We start from the raw sequence: 13393 nt of genomic DNA, 5'->3' as shown, positions 1-13393 counted from the left end.
TCCTGCGGACAGGAAGCTCATCCTGAGAACCAGCCAGCTGATTGGACAATGACAAACGGTCAGCTAACGCCTGCTGGTGGTCTCTACAGGATGGGAGATAGGGAAAGAGAGATACATCAGGAATGAGCTGTGAGTTTAACAAGGTCATAAACATCTATAACAAGTAAACACAGGCCTTCCTGTCATGGTATCAATATCTCATTACAAAGTAGCTTTACTGCTTCTGTTACTGTACCTCCAGTTAGTAGACGCTCCCACAATCTCTCTCAGCCTGTTGCGCACTGAAAAACAACCACACAGTTGATCAGCTCTGAGTGTGTGTGTGTGTGTACTGATTCTGTGCTCAGAACAGAACGTGCAATGGGAATCATATGACCTCAGACAGAATGACAGCAGCAAGCTACAGAGACTACATTTTACATTTAAATTTACGTCATTTAGCAGACGCTCTTATCCAGAGCGACTTACAGTTAGTGAGTGCATACATTAATTTTTTATTTTTTCATACTAGCCCCCCGTGGGAATCGAACCCACATCCCTGGCGTTGCAAACGCCATGCTCTACCAACTAAGCTACATCCCTGCCGGCCATTCCCTCCCCTACCCTGGATGACGCTGGGCCAATTGTGCGCCGCCCCATAGGCGAGGTCTGGGAAGGATACACAATATCAGCTCCACTGTTGTTCCAGCTAGCATATGGAGCCACTGAGTGGCTTTGCGCTGCAGCTCGAGGGTGTGCACGCAATGGGGAGAAATCAGTAGTGCACTGACAAGGTAATCAGGTGTAATTTGAGATTTGCCTATTGGTTTGTGGCCCACCTGACTGGCGTCACTGTGATGTCATAATGTTGAGACGATATTAAACAAGACACTTGAGGGAGAGAGAGAGATGACCAAGACAGCAACCAGCTCAAGACATCCTGAGGGTCCATCTCTGATGAAAATACAGTCAGTATAGAGAACAGTGAAGGTCTATATTCTATAGAATAGGGTACAGCAGCATCGTTAAGAGGTGCCAGCCACTGCCACAGGCCACGGGTGCATTCATAGTTCAGTCTGTAAGAAATGGAAGAGGGAAACAAGGCTGTACAACCAGCTCAACAGACCACATGTTGCTGGATATCGAGAGAGAGAGAGAGAGAGAGAGAGAGAGAGAGAGAGAGAGAGAGAGAGAGAGAGAGAGAGAGAGAGAGAGAGAGAGAGAGAGAGAGAGAGAGAGAGGAGAGCGTTTGTGTTCAAGGCAGTGTGTTTGAGAGACAGCTAAACTACATGCAGGCAGGATTAAGTTGAATTAAGACTGAATTAAGTAAGTGTTTTATACAATTAGGATTCAGGTTACCAACACACCATTGGACATTAGCAAGTGAGCATTTCCTGTGGAGACACAAAACAAGTCATGGGTTAGAGGTCAGAAGAGGAGACTAGATGGAGTCTCAATGTCCTCTAGTCTTGCCATCATACCCCAAGAGTAGTGGAAATGAACTTCATAACAGTGAGTGAGTCAGTTAATCAATTAATCAATCAATCAACAAACCAATATATAAATCACTTAATCAGTCAGTCAATCAAGTGTGTATGGCCTTACCCTCAGACATGTCCAGGCCCTTCCCCTGCAGAGATACAGGCCCCAGGGAGAACGTCCTGGTTGTCAGGGACGCCACCGACCTTAGCAACCGGAACCTGTGGAATGGAAGGAAGAAACACTGACATGTCAACACAACAAGCCCACAACATTCTAACTCACAGCTCAATCGCTTAAACCTATTAATAGACGTGAATGGGAATCCCAGATGTCAGTCAAGTCCCTGGCACATAGCCCACTGATACTGCTAGCTGCAAGCTCCAGCTGCTCAGGGGGATATTAGGTCAGTCAGACACCCAAGACAGAGGGAGCATCTCAATATCTACAGCAGAGCTATGTATTTAGAAGAAGCCTACAATAACTTCCCCTCCTTGGCTCTTTTGCTTCATCTACATTGATAAATAAAGAACTCGACATGTGAAAGCAAATACCTGGTAGGCATCCACCATGTTGATTTGACCTATCCTATTATTCTTAGATAAGTGCAGAATCAGCAGCTGTATAAGAAGAGATGAGAGGAAGCTACTGAAACTATTGAGATACAGCCTCAAGCGACATGTCTTGACAGCTGGTTGTCGCTGTCAACCAACAGAATTAGGCTAGTAGACAGACTAGCGCTGAACAAACTATCTTGCTAGATATTTAGTCAGACAGGATAGAATGAAGCCAGGATAGACCTTTTTGAAGCCTCTGATTTATCACTAAGCAGGTTTCCATTCAACCTTTTAATGCGAGTAAAGTACATGTCAGATAAAAATGTCACGACAGGCTGATGGAAACAAAATACGCTAGACAAGATGGGATCTTTTTGTTTCTGTCATATTAATTATGCAAGAAAGGTCGGTAGAAACGCTTTTATGCGCAAATATTGATATAATAACCATCATATCGATGTAAACTTGGCAGTCATGCGGTGACATGTGTGGTCCTCCTACTACGACTCGCCGGGAAAGCATTCAGTTTATTATGCTACAATAAATTATGATGAACTTAAACAGGGTGGTGAAAGTGCAAGTTGATGAGCTTGATGCTCCTTTCCAATAAATATCAAGGATCTTACTCTAGTGACAATCATCGATTCTTGGCTGACGTTTGACAAATACAAATGTTGTCCATAATAATATCACCATATAACCGCACTGTAAGCGAGCTGTTGGCTAGAGCACACGTGCCAATACCAGAGTGGGCACACTCGCTATATAACGCAACATTTTTTGTGAGAAAACCATCAGTAAAGCTGAAAATGCAATGGAAACCCATTTCACTTTTAATTATTTTAATGGGAATTTAACTGCAAAATGTATTTTTATGTGCACTACGTCATCACGTAGCCTTTTATCCGCAACAAGTCAATTTGATCGAAACATCTCTGGTTGGAAAATGCTCATATTTCGTTTTTATGAAGATTTTTTGAATATTCGCATGAAAATCTGTCACCAATTGGATTGAAACCTTGTTTATGACAGTAAAACTGACGCCCGCTCTGTAAACATTTCCCAGTTCCCCCCAGCATGTGGGCTGGCTCACCCAAGAGCTGGCCACATTTCATAGGATGAAAGGTTAGCTAATAAAACAGATTCACTTTGCAAATTCGCCTCCAATCTAACCTAGCCTCTAAACAATGTCCTTGAAAATCTCTAGCGATATATTTAGGTTAGAAGGACTTGGTTTGAATAAAACAAGGTAGCCAGCTAGCTTACTTTTCTGTCAAATCAACTGGTCTAGCTGACCTATAATAAATTACAATGAGTTAAATAGTGTTCCTTCCAAAAATGGGTAATTAAAATGTTAAAAAGCAGCTTTTCTGTGTTGGAATGGTGTGGGCGTACCCCAACAACAGAATGGTGTGAGTGTAATATACCAGTCATTAAAAATATTAATGTGAGTAGACCGCTGATTGGCCAGAGGATGACATCATCCTCTATGAGGAAATAGCAAGCATTTTTGAAATGTCAATTTGAGGAGGATTTTGAGGTGTTTTTTCTCCAATGTATGCTTTGGCCACAAATACGAGTATAGGACGAGTAAACAACATTCATTGGGTACAAGTTAACAGAATATGAACTTTTAAAAGCGACTCATAAAGGTAGGCCCGGGCCGCAAACTAAAATCACTGCTTTCTTGGAAAAACAAGTAGCTAGCTGTTTTCAATATAGCTTTAGGGCAATTCCACGGTAACAGAATGACGCTGAGATTTTTCACATTAAAAGTATGCAAAACAAAACCATTGATTGCAAAGTTAAACCAACCATACATCTCTATGCACAAGGACTACTTTTAACAAATTCCACCGAAAACTTTACAAAAACACATTTACTCGAAGAGCAGTGCAGATGTCAAGTTTGGTAACAGAATGACGGTAAAATCTCCCTCCGTTTTTTGGGTGTCAGCCATGATTTGAAACCTTGAGATTGAAAAAAAATCTATTTTGGTTATTGAACCACAGTAAATTAAGTGGATTAACACCCGGTAACAAAATGGCATCATGGGTCCCTTATCTGTACTATACAGAAATGCATAATTATGAATGTCATTCTCTTCCCGGTGATGTATCCTGAATAAGTACACAAAGGTAGAAACATTTAATATCCCCCTTTGCATGTTTGGGTATTATTCTACACACTGGATATTATTCTAATGAGCTCCGCCCCCAAACAAGACCCAATTTGGTTGGTCCAGACCGGACCAAATCTGTACCAATCATAGATGTCTATGTTTCACAAGTTTGGACAGCACAGTACAGAACAGTAAAGCAGAGTTCACAACTCAATCGCTGGTTGAATAATGTTTTCTGCCCCTCCCAAAATATAGAATTTGTAGATAACTGGCCCTCTTTCTGGGACTCCCCCACAAACAGGACCAAGCCTGGCCTGCTGAGGAGTGATGGACTCCATCCAAGCTGGAGGGGTGCTCTCATCTTATCTATCAACATAGACAGGGCTCTAACTCCTCTAGCTCAACAATCAGATAGGGTGCAGGCCAGGCAGCAGGCTGTTAGCCAGCCTGCCAGCGTAGTGGAGTCTGCCACTAGGACAGTCAGTGTAGTCAGCTCAGCTTTCCCCGTTGAGACTGTGTCTGTACCTCGATCTAGGTTGGGAGAAACTAAACATGGCAGTGTTCGCCTTATCAATCTCACTGGAATAAAGACCTCCTCCATTCCTGTCATTATTGAAAGAGATTGTGATAATATCTCACATCTCAAAATAGGACTACTTACTGTTAGATCCCTCACTTCCAAGGCAGTCATAGTCAATTAACTAATCACTGATCATAACCTTGATGTGATTGACTGAAACATGGCTCAAGCCTGATGAATTTACTGTGTTAAATGAGGCCTCTCCTCCTGGTTACACTGGTGACCATATCCCCCGCGCATCCCGCAAAGGCGGAGGTGTTGCTAACATTTACGACAGCAAATTTCAATTTCATTTTCTTTGTTTTTACTGCGTTTTCTACTTTTGAGCTTCTAGTCATGAAATCTCTGCAGCCTACTCAATCACTTTCTATAGCTACTGTTTACAGGCCTCCTGGGCCATATACAGCGTTCCTCACTGAGTTCCCTGAATTCTTATCGGACCTTGTAGACATAGCAGATAATATTCACATTTTTGGTGACTTCAATATTCACATGGAAAAGTCCACAGACGCACTCCAAAAGGCTTTTGGCGCCATCATCGACTCAGTGGGTTTTGTACAACATGTCTCCGGATCTACGCATTACCACAGTCATACCCTGGATCTAGTTATGTCCTGTGGAATAAATATTGTGGATCTAAATGTTTTTTCCTCATAATCCTGGACTATCGGACCACCAGCTTATTACGTTTGTAATCGCAATAAATAATCTGCTCAGACCCCAACCAAGGATTATCAAAAGCCACGCTATAAATTCTCATACAACCCAAAGATTCCTAGATTCTCTTCCAGACTCTCTCCACCTACCCAAGGAGGTCGGAGTACAAAAATCTGTTAACCACCTAACCGAGGAGCTAAATTGAACCTTGTGTAATACCCTAGATGCAGTCGCACCACAAGAAATTAGCTCCCTGTTATACAGAAAATATCCGAGCATTGGAACGGAAATGGCGCTCCACCAAACTGGAAGCCTTCCGACTAGCTTGGAAAGACAGTACCATGCAATATCGAAGAGCCCTCACTGCTTTTCCAACCTAATTGAGGAGAATGAAAACAATCCCAAATGTATTTTTGATACTGTCGCAAAGCTAACTAAAAAGCACCATTCACCAAGAGAGGATGGTCTTCACTTCAGCAGTGATGAATTCATGAACTTCTTCAACGAAAAGATAATGATCATTAGAAAGCAAATTACGGACTCCTCTTTGAATCTGCGTACTTCTTCAAAACTCAGTTGTCCTGAGTCTGCACAGAACTGCCAGGACCTAAGGTCAATGGAGACACTCAAGTTGTTTAATCCTGTATCTCTCGACACATTCATGAAAATAGTCATGGCCTCTAAACCTTCCAGCTGCCTACTACTGAAAGAGCTACTTCCTGTGCTTTGCGCTCCTATGTTGAACATAATAAATGGCTTCCTATCTTCCAGATGTGTACCAAACTCACTAAAAGTGGCAGTAATAAAGCCACCCCTGAAAAGCCAAACTTTGACCCAGATATAAAAAAAATTTTTTTTTTTAAATAGCCTATATCGAATCTCCCATTCCTCTCAATTTTGTTTTGAAAAAGCTGTTGCCTTCCTGAAGACAAATAACGTATATGAAACACTCCAGTCTGTTTTAGACCCTATCATAGTACTGAGACTGCACTCGTGAAGGTGGTAAATGACCTTTTAATGGTCAGACCAAGGCTCTCCATCTGTCCTCGTGCTCCTAGACCTTAGTGCCGCTTTTGACACCATCGATTACCACATTCTTTTGGAGAGATTGGAAACCCTAATTGGTCTACACAGACAAGTTCTTGCCTGGTTTAGATCTTATCTGTCGGAAAGATATCAGTTCGTGTCTGTGGATGGTTTGTTCTCTGACAAATCAATTGTACGTTTCAGTGTTCCATCGAGGTTCTGTTTTAGGACCACTATTGTTTTCATTATATATTCTACCTCTTGGTGATGACATTGGGAAACACAATATCAACTTTCACTGCTATGCGGACGACACAAAGCTGTACATTTTGATGAAACATAGTGAAGCCCCAAAATTGCATACCCTGGAAGCCTGTGTTTCAGATATAAGGAAGTGGATGGCGGCAAATGTTTTACTTTTAAACTCAGAGAAAATAGAGATGGTAGTTATAGGTCCCAAGAAACAAAGAGATCTGCTGTTTGATCTGACAATTAATGTTGATGGTTGTGGTTGTAGTCTCTCTCTCGTCAATATTATTTCACCCGGCTGGTCATCTATGAATGTTTAAACATCTTCAAGAATGATCTGGCCTTAATGACCATGTACTCTTATAATCTCCACCCGGCACAGCTAGAAGAGGACTGGCCACCCCTCAGAGCCTGGTTCCTCTCTAGGTTTCTTCCTAGGTTCCTGCCTTTCTAGGGAGTTTTTCCTAGCCACTGTGCTTCTAGATCTGCATTGCTTACTGTTTGGGGTTTTAGCCTGGGTTTCTGTATAAGCACTTTGGGACATCTGTTGATTTCATTTCATTTGATTCAGCACATTACAGTACAATAAAGTAAATTATACTGCACTCTACTCTAGTGTGCTCTACTGTACTAAACTCTCCAGTACAGTAATGTACTGAGCTATACTCTACTTTTCCTTACTGTACTGCACTGTGCTCTACTATACTGTACTGTGCTGTCCAAACTAAGAAAACAGGAAAACAGTTAGGCTATGAGCAGAACATAACAATATGCCAGTGGAAGGGAGGACAGTAGCAGATCACCCAACTGTGGTTTGTGACTACTATGAATTCCCTGTAGCCAATTCAGTTGCAGTCATTCTGTTACAGATTTTTATGGTCATTCTGTTAAAGATTTGGTAACACAATGGCGCATTTATAAATCATAAACCAGTGTTGCGACCCTTCTCCCCTTTTGTTCCATGCTGGCTGAAGACCTAGCTAGCCAGTAACTAGCTAACACCAGACACAGATGAAGACCTAGCTAGCCAGTAACTAGCTAACACCAGACACAGATGAAAGTGGAAACATAAGTATCTTGCCATAGATGAATAGTGTAAACTTTTAATTATATTTGCTGACACCCTACAGTCAAATTTAGACACCAGTAAAGTAGCTATCTAGCTATATAAACCACGCCCATCTGCAAACACACCTTCTCTGATGTTAATACTTAAATTAGGTAAGAGAATATTACGTTACCATTGGTGTATTAAAATTAGTTAGTGTGATGTCACCCTATCTCCTTAATAATCCTGCCTCCTGAATTTTTATTTTTATTTTTTTTATTTCACCTTTATTTAACCAGGTAAACCAGTTGAGAACAAGTTCTCATTTACAACTGCGACCTGGCCAAGATAAAGCAAAGCAGTGCGATAAAAACAACAACACAGAGTTACATATGGGGTAAAACAAAACAAAGTCAAAAATACAACAGAAATACATATATATACAGTGTGTGCAAATGTAGCAAGTTATGGAGGTAAGGCAATAAATAGGCTATAGTGCAAAATAATTACAATTAGTATTAACACTGGAATGATAGATGTGCAAGAGATGATGTGCAAATAGAGATACTGGGGTACAAATGAGCAAAATAAATAACAATATAGGGATGAGGTAGTTGGGCGGGCTAATTTCAGATGGGCTGTGTACAGGTGCCGTGATCGGTAAGGTGCTCTGACAACTGATGCTTAAAGTTAGTGAGGGAGATAAGTGTCTCCAGCTTCAGAGATTTTTGCAATTTGTTCCAGTCATTGGCAGCAGAGAACTGGAAGGAATTGCGGCCAAAGGAGGTGTTGGCTTTGGGGATGACCAGTGAGATATACCTGCTGGAGCGCAGACTAGGGGTGGGTGTTGCTATGGTGACCAATGAGCTAAGATAAGGCGGGGATTTGCCTAGCAGGGATTTATAGATGGCCTGGAGCCAGTGGGTTTGGCGACGAATATGTAGTGAGGACCAGCCAACAAGAGCGTACAGGTCACAGTGGTGGGTATTATATGAGGCTTTGGAGACAAAACGGATAGCACTGTGATAGACTACACTACAATTTGCTGAGTAGAGTGTTGGAGGCTATTTTGTAAATGACATCGCCGAAGTCAAGGATCGGTAGGATAGTCAGTTTTACGAGGGCATGTTTGGCAGCATGAGTGAAGGAGGCTTTGTTGCGAAATAGGAAACCGATTCTAGATTTAACTTTGGATTAGAGATTCTTAATGTGAGTCTGGAAGGAGAGTTTACAGTCTAACCAGACACCTAGATATTTGTTGTTGTCCACATACTCTAGGTCAGACCTGTCGAGAGTAGTGATTCTAGTCGGGTGGGCGGGTGCAAGCAGCGTTCGGTTGAAGAGCATGCATTTAGTTTTACTAGTGTTTAAGAGCAGTTGGAGGCTACTGAAGGAGTGTTGTATGGCATTGAAGCTCGTTTGGAGGTTTGTTAACACAGTGTCCAATGAAGGGCCAGATGTATACAAAATGGTGTCGTCTGCGTAGAGGTGGATCTGAGAGTCACCAGCAGCAAGAGCGACGTCATTGATATACACAGAGAAAAGAGTCGGCCCAAGAATTGAACCCTGTGGCACCCCCATAGAGACTGCCATAGGTCCAGACAACAGGCCCTCCGATTTGACACATTGAACTCTATCTGAGAAGTAGTTGGTGAACCAGGCAAGGCAGTCATTTGAGAAACCAAGGCTATTTAGTCTGCCAATAAGAATGCGGTGGTTGACAGAGTCGAAAGCCTTGGCCAGGTCAATGAAAACGGCTGCACAGTACTGTCTATTATCGGTCGCGGTTATAATATCGTTTAGGACCTTGAGCGTGGCTGAAGTGCACCCATGACCAGCTCGGAAACCGGATTGCATAGCGGAGAAGGTACGGTGGGATTCGAAATGGTCGGTGATCTGTTTGTTGACTTGGCTTTCAAAAACTTTTGAAAGGCAGGGAAGGATGGATATGGGTCTGTAACAGTTTGGATCTAGAGTGTCACCCCCTTTGAAGAGGGGGATGACCGCGGCAGCTTTCCAATCTCTGGGGATCTCAGACGTTACGAAAGAGAGGTTGAACAGGCTAGTAATAGGGGTTGCGACAATTTCAGCGGCTAGTTTTAGAAAGAAAGGGTCCAGATTGTCTAGCCCAGATGATTTGTAGGGGTCCAGATTTTGCAGCTCTTTCAGAACATCAGCTGTCTGGATTTGTGTGAAGGAGAAGCGAGGGGGGGGCATGGGCAAGTTGCAGCGGAGGGTGCAGAGCTGGTGGCCAGGGTAGTGGTAGCCAGGTGGAAAGCATGGCCAGCCGTAGCAAAATGCTTGTTGAAATTCTCGATTATTGTAGATTTATCGGTGGTGATAGTGTTTCCTAGCCTCAGTGCAGTGGGCAGCTGGGAGGAAGTGCTCTTATTTTCCATGGACTTTACAGTGTCCCAAAACTTTTTGGAGTTAGTGCTACAGGATGCAAATTTCTGTTTGAAAAAGTTAGCCTTTGCTTTCCTAACTGCTTGAGTATATTGGTTCCTAACTTCCCTGAAAAGTTGCATATCGCGGGGGCTATTTGATGCTAATGCAGTACGCCACAGGATGTTTTTGTGCTGGTCAAGGGCAGTCAAGTCTGAGGAGAACCAGGGGCTATATCTGTTATTAGTTCTGTATTTTTTGAATGGAGCATGTTTATTTAAGATTGAGAGGAAATTACTTTTAAAGAACAACCAAGCATCCTCTACTGACGGAATGAGATCTATATCCATCCAGGATACCTGGGCCAGGTCAATTAGGAAGGCCTGCTCGCTGAAGTGTTTTTGGGAGCGTTTGACAGTGATGAGGGGTGGTCGTTTGACCGCGGACCCGTTACGGACGCAGGCAATAAGGCAGTGATCGCTGAGATCCTGGTTGAAGACAGCGGAGGTGTATTTAGAGGGTAAGTTAGTCAGGATGATATCTATGAGGGTACCCATGTTTACGGATTTAGGGTTGTACCTGGTAGGTTCATTGATAATTTGTGTGAGATTGAGGGCATCTAGTTTAGATTGTAGGATGGCCGGGGTGTTAAGCATATCCCAATTTAGGTCACCAAGCAGTACTAACTGAGGATAGATGGGGGGCAATCAATTCACATATGTTGTCCAGGGCACAACTGGGGGCTGAGGGGGGTCTGTAGCAAGCGGCAACAGTGAGAGATTTATTTCTGGAAAGGTGGATTTTTAGAAGTAGAAGCTCAAACTGTTTGGGCACAGACCTGGATAGTATGATGGAGCTCTGCAGGCTATCTCTACAGTAGATTGCAACTCCACCCCCTTTGGCAGTTCTATCTAGACGGAAAATGTTATAGTTGGGGATGGAAATTTCAGAATTTTTGGTGGCCTTCCTAAGCCAGGATTCAGACACTGCTAGAACATCAGGGTTGGCGGAGTGTGCTAACGCAGTGAATAACTCAAACTTAGGAAGGAGGCTTCTGATATTTATGTGCAGAAAACCAAGACTTTTACGGTTACAGAAGTCAACAAATGATAGCTCCTGGGGAGTAGGAGTGATACTGGGGGCTGCAGGGCCTGGGTTAGCCTCTACATCACCAGAGGAACAGAGGAGGACTAGAATAAGGATACGACTAAAGGCTTTAAGAACTGGTCTTCTAGTGCGTTGGGTACATAGAATAAAGGGGGCAGTTCTCCGGGCGTTGTAGGAAAGATTCAGGGCATTATGTACAGAAAAGGATATGGAAGGATATGAGTACAGTTCAGGTAACCCTAAGCGTTGGGTAACAATGAAAGAGATAGCGTCACTGGAGGCACCGATTGAGCCGGTCTCGGCGTGTATGGGGGGTGGAACAAAGGAACTATTTGAGGCAGTTTGAGAGGGACTAGGGGTTCTACAGTGAAATTGTATAATAAGAACTAACCCAAACAGCAATAGGCAAGGCATAATTGACATGGGAGAGAGGCATAAAGCAGTCACAGGTGTTATTAGAGAGAGCTAAGACAACAACTGGAAATAGCGATAACGTTTGGACTAAGGCTAAACAGAATAAACAGAATAAACAGGACAGGGTACCGTGTAAAGGAACAGTCCAGCAGGCATCAGCTGTGCAGCTGAGTGATCATAAGGTCCAGTGAACAGCAATATGTGAGTCCGAGAGCAGTTCAAATTGGTGCTTCAGCACAGCTAGCAGGGAGCACAGTTGTAGTTTGCGTGTGCTAGCGGGCCGGGGCTGGCAGATGGATCTTCGTGGTCGTCGCAACGGGAAGCCTGTTGAAACCACATCAGAATATTTCGTCGGCAGACCAGTCGTGTTGGATCGGCGGGGCTCAGTGTCAACACTAGGAGGTCCCGTCCGGTTGACAGAGAGGTAGATAGCCGGGAGATGGGCCTGAGGCTAGCTCAAGGCTAACTGGTGCTTGCTATAGGGCAATGGTAATCAGCCAACAACAGGTTGCAGCTAGCTAGCTGGTTGCGATGATCCGGCGCTAGGGTCCAGTGATTCCGGCAGAAAGTCCAATAAGTTCTGGGTTCTGGGTCGATAGCACGCTGGGTCGATAGCACGCTGTGCAGACTGGCCGACGAATTGTCCAGGCTAGAGCTAGAGCTGGCTGGTGGATAGTGTAGGCCACGGACAGTGGTGAAGACGCTAACGGTGACTAATAACAGGTAGCCATTCAGTTGCAGCTACCTATTTTCAGCTTACGGTTCTTGATGAAAGTTATAAAGAAATAGTAGAATCCTTTCCAAGTTGGGTGAGGCGGGTTGCAGGAAAGTATATTTAGTTAAAGAATGAAAAGTAAAAATTGAGAAATATATACAAAATAGACAAAAAAACAAGAAACAGTATATTTACACAGGGACAATGAATAAAAGCGACCGCACTGCTACGCCATCTTGGAAATCCAAGTGTTTGACATGAGGGAGGGAAGCAGTAACTTTATGATCAAACTTTATCAATGTAGAAGCAACAATAATTGTTCATACTTTGGTCATCATACTTTGATCTGGTTTCATCCAAATATCATCTAATTTCACGAAAAACATGATTTTGACTGTTCATTACCTTTAAATAATTTCTGCAAAACAAAATATAAACGTTGATATTAGTTGGCAGGGGTCTTTACTTCAACATTATTGTGTTTTGATGTATTTCTAATACCTTTTGACTTTTCTAATAGATGTTTTCTAAGACCCCTTTTCCATCTGTGACCAGAAATCAAAGCCTTTGCTTATTACAAATTTTTAGAATGAAAAATGGTTGTAAAATGCATATATGCCTTAATTTCTCAAAACTATACTCAGCGTTCATTTGACACCAAATTTGATGTGCTCCTATGAATTTCACATGTTAGAGCTCATGGTGCTTTTTTACAAATAAATGCACTTTCGCTAGCTAACGTTACTACACTAGCTAACTAGCTTTACCATTTCTGTCAAATCGACCGATTTAGCTAGCTCTTCTCCACTCCCACACTCACCTCGGTGACAGCATTTCCGTGTGCTATATGAAGATGTTTGAGAAGTTAGATGAATTTGCTAAATACCAAAATACAACTCCAAAACGGGGGGACAGATTAAGCTAATCTTGCCAAGAGTGACAGCACTGAAATTGTAGATGCTTTCCTGTGGACATTTTCCCTTGCCTGTACGTACCGTACTATAAAAAATAAGTGCGCAATTATTTTGGGGATATAATGCATGGTGTAAAAGCGCTCATAATTTCACTCTCAAAT

At 42.8% G+C, this 13393-nt stretch overlaps 1 protein-coding gene across 1 annotated transcript in view; it reads right to left on the bottom strand.

Annotated features, from left to right (window-relative positions):
* LOC311109342 (acyl-coenzyme A thioesterase 9, mitochondrial-like) overlaps positions 1-13277 on the bottom strand; it is a 16790-nt gene extending 3513 nt beyond the window's left edge. The window contains exons 1-4 of the mRNA XM_084152194.1: positions 13139-13277; positions 1585-1679; positions 236-281; positions 1-83 (exon numbers count right to left, since the gene is read on the bottom strand). The exon at positions 1-83 is cut by the window's left edge and continues 88 nt beyond it. Coding sequence (XP_084008320.1) covers positions 1-83; positions 236-281; positions 1585-1679; positions 13139-13152 — 238 coding nt within the window. The 5' untranslated portion in view covers positions 13153-13277. The remainder of the gene's footprint in view (positions 84-235; positions 282-1584; positions 1680-13138) is intronic.
* Positions 13278-13393: the final 116 nt, after the last annotated feature.

Source organism: Coregonus lavaretus (assembly GCF_964263955.1).
Source record: "Coregonus lavaretus genome assembly, chromosome: 34".
Lineage (NCBI taxonomy): Eukaryota > Metazoa > Chordata > Actinopteri > Salmoniformes > Salmonidae > Coregonus > Coregonus lavaretus.
Note: the sequence above shows the minus strand (reverse complement) of the source record. Positions and strands in the feature narration are given on the sequence as shown.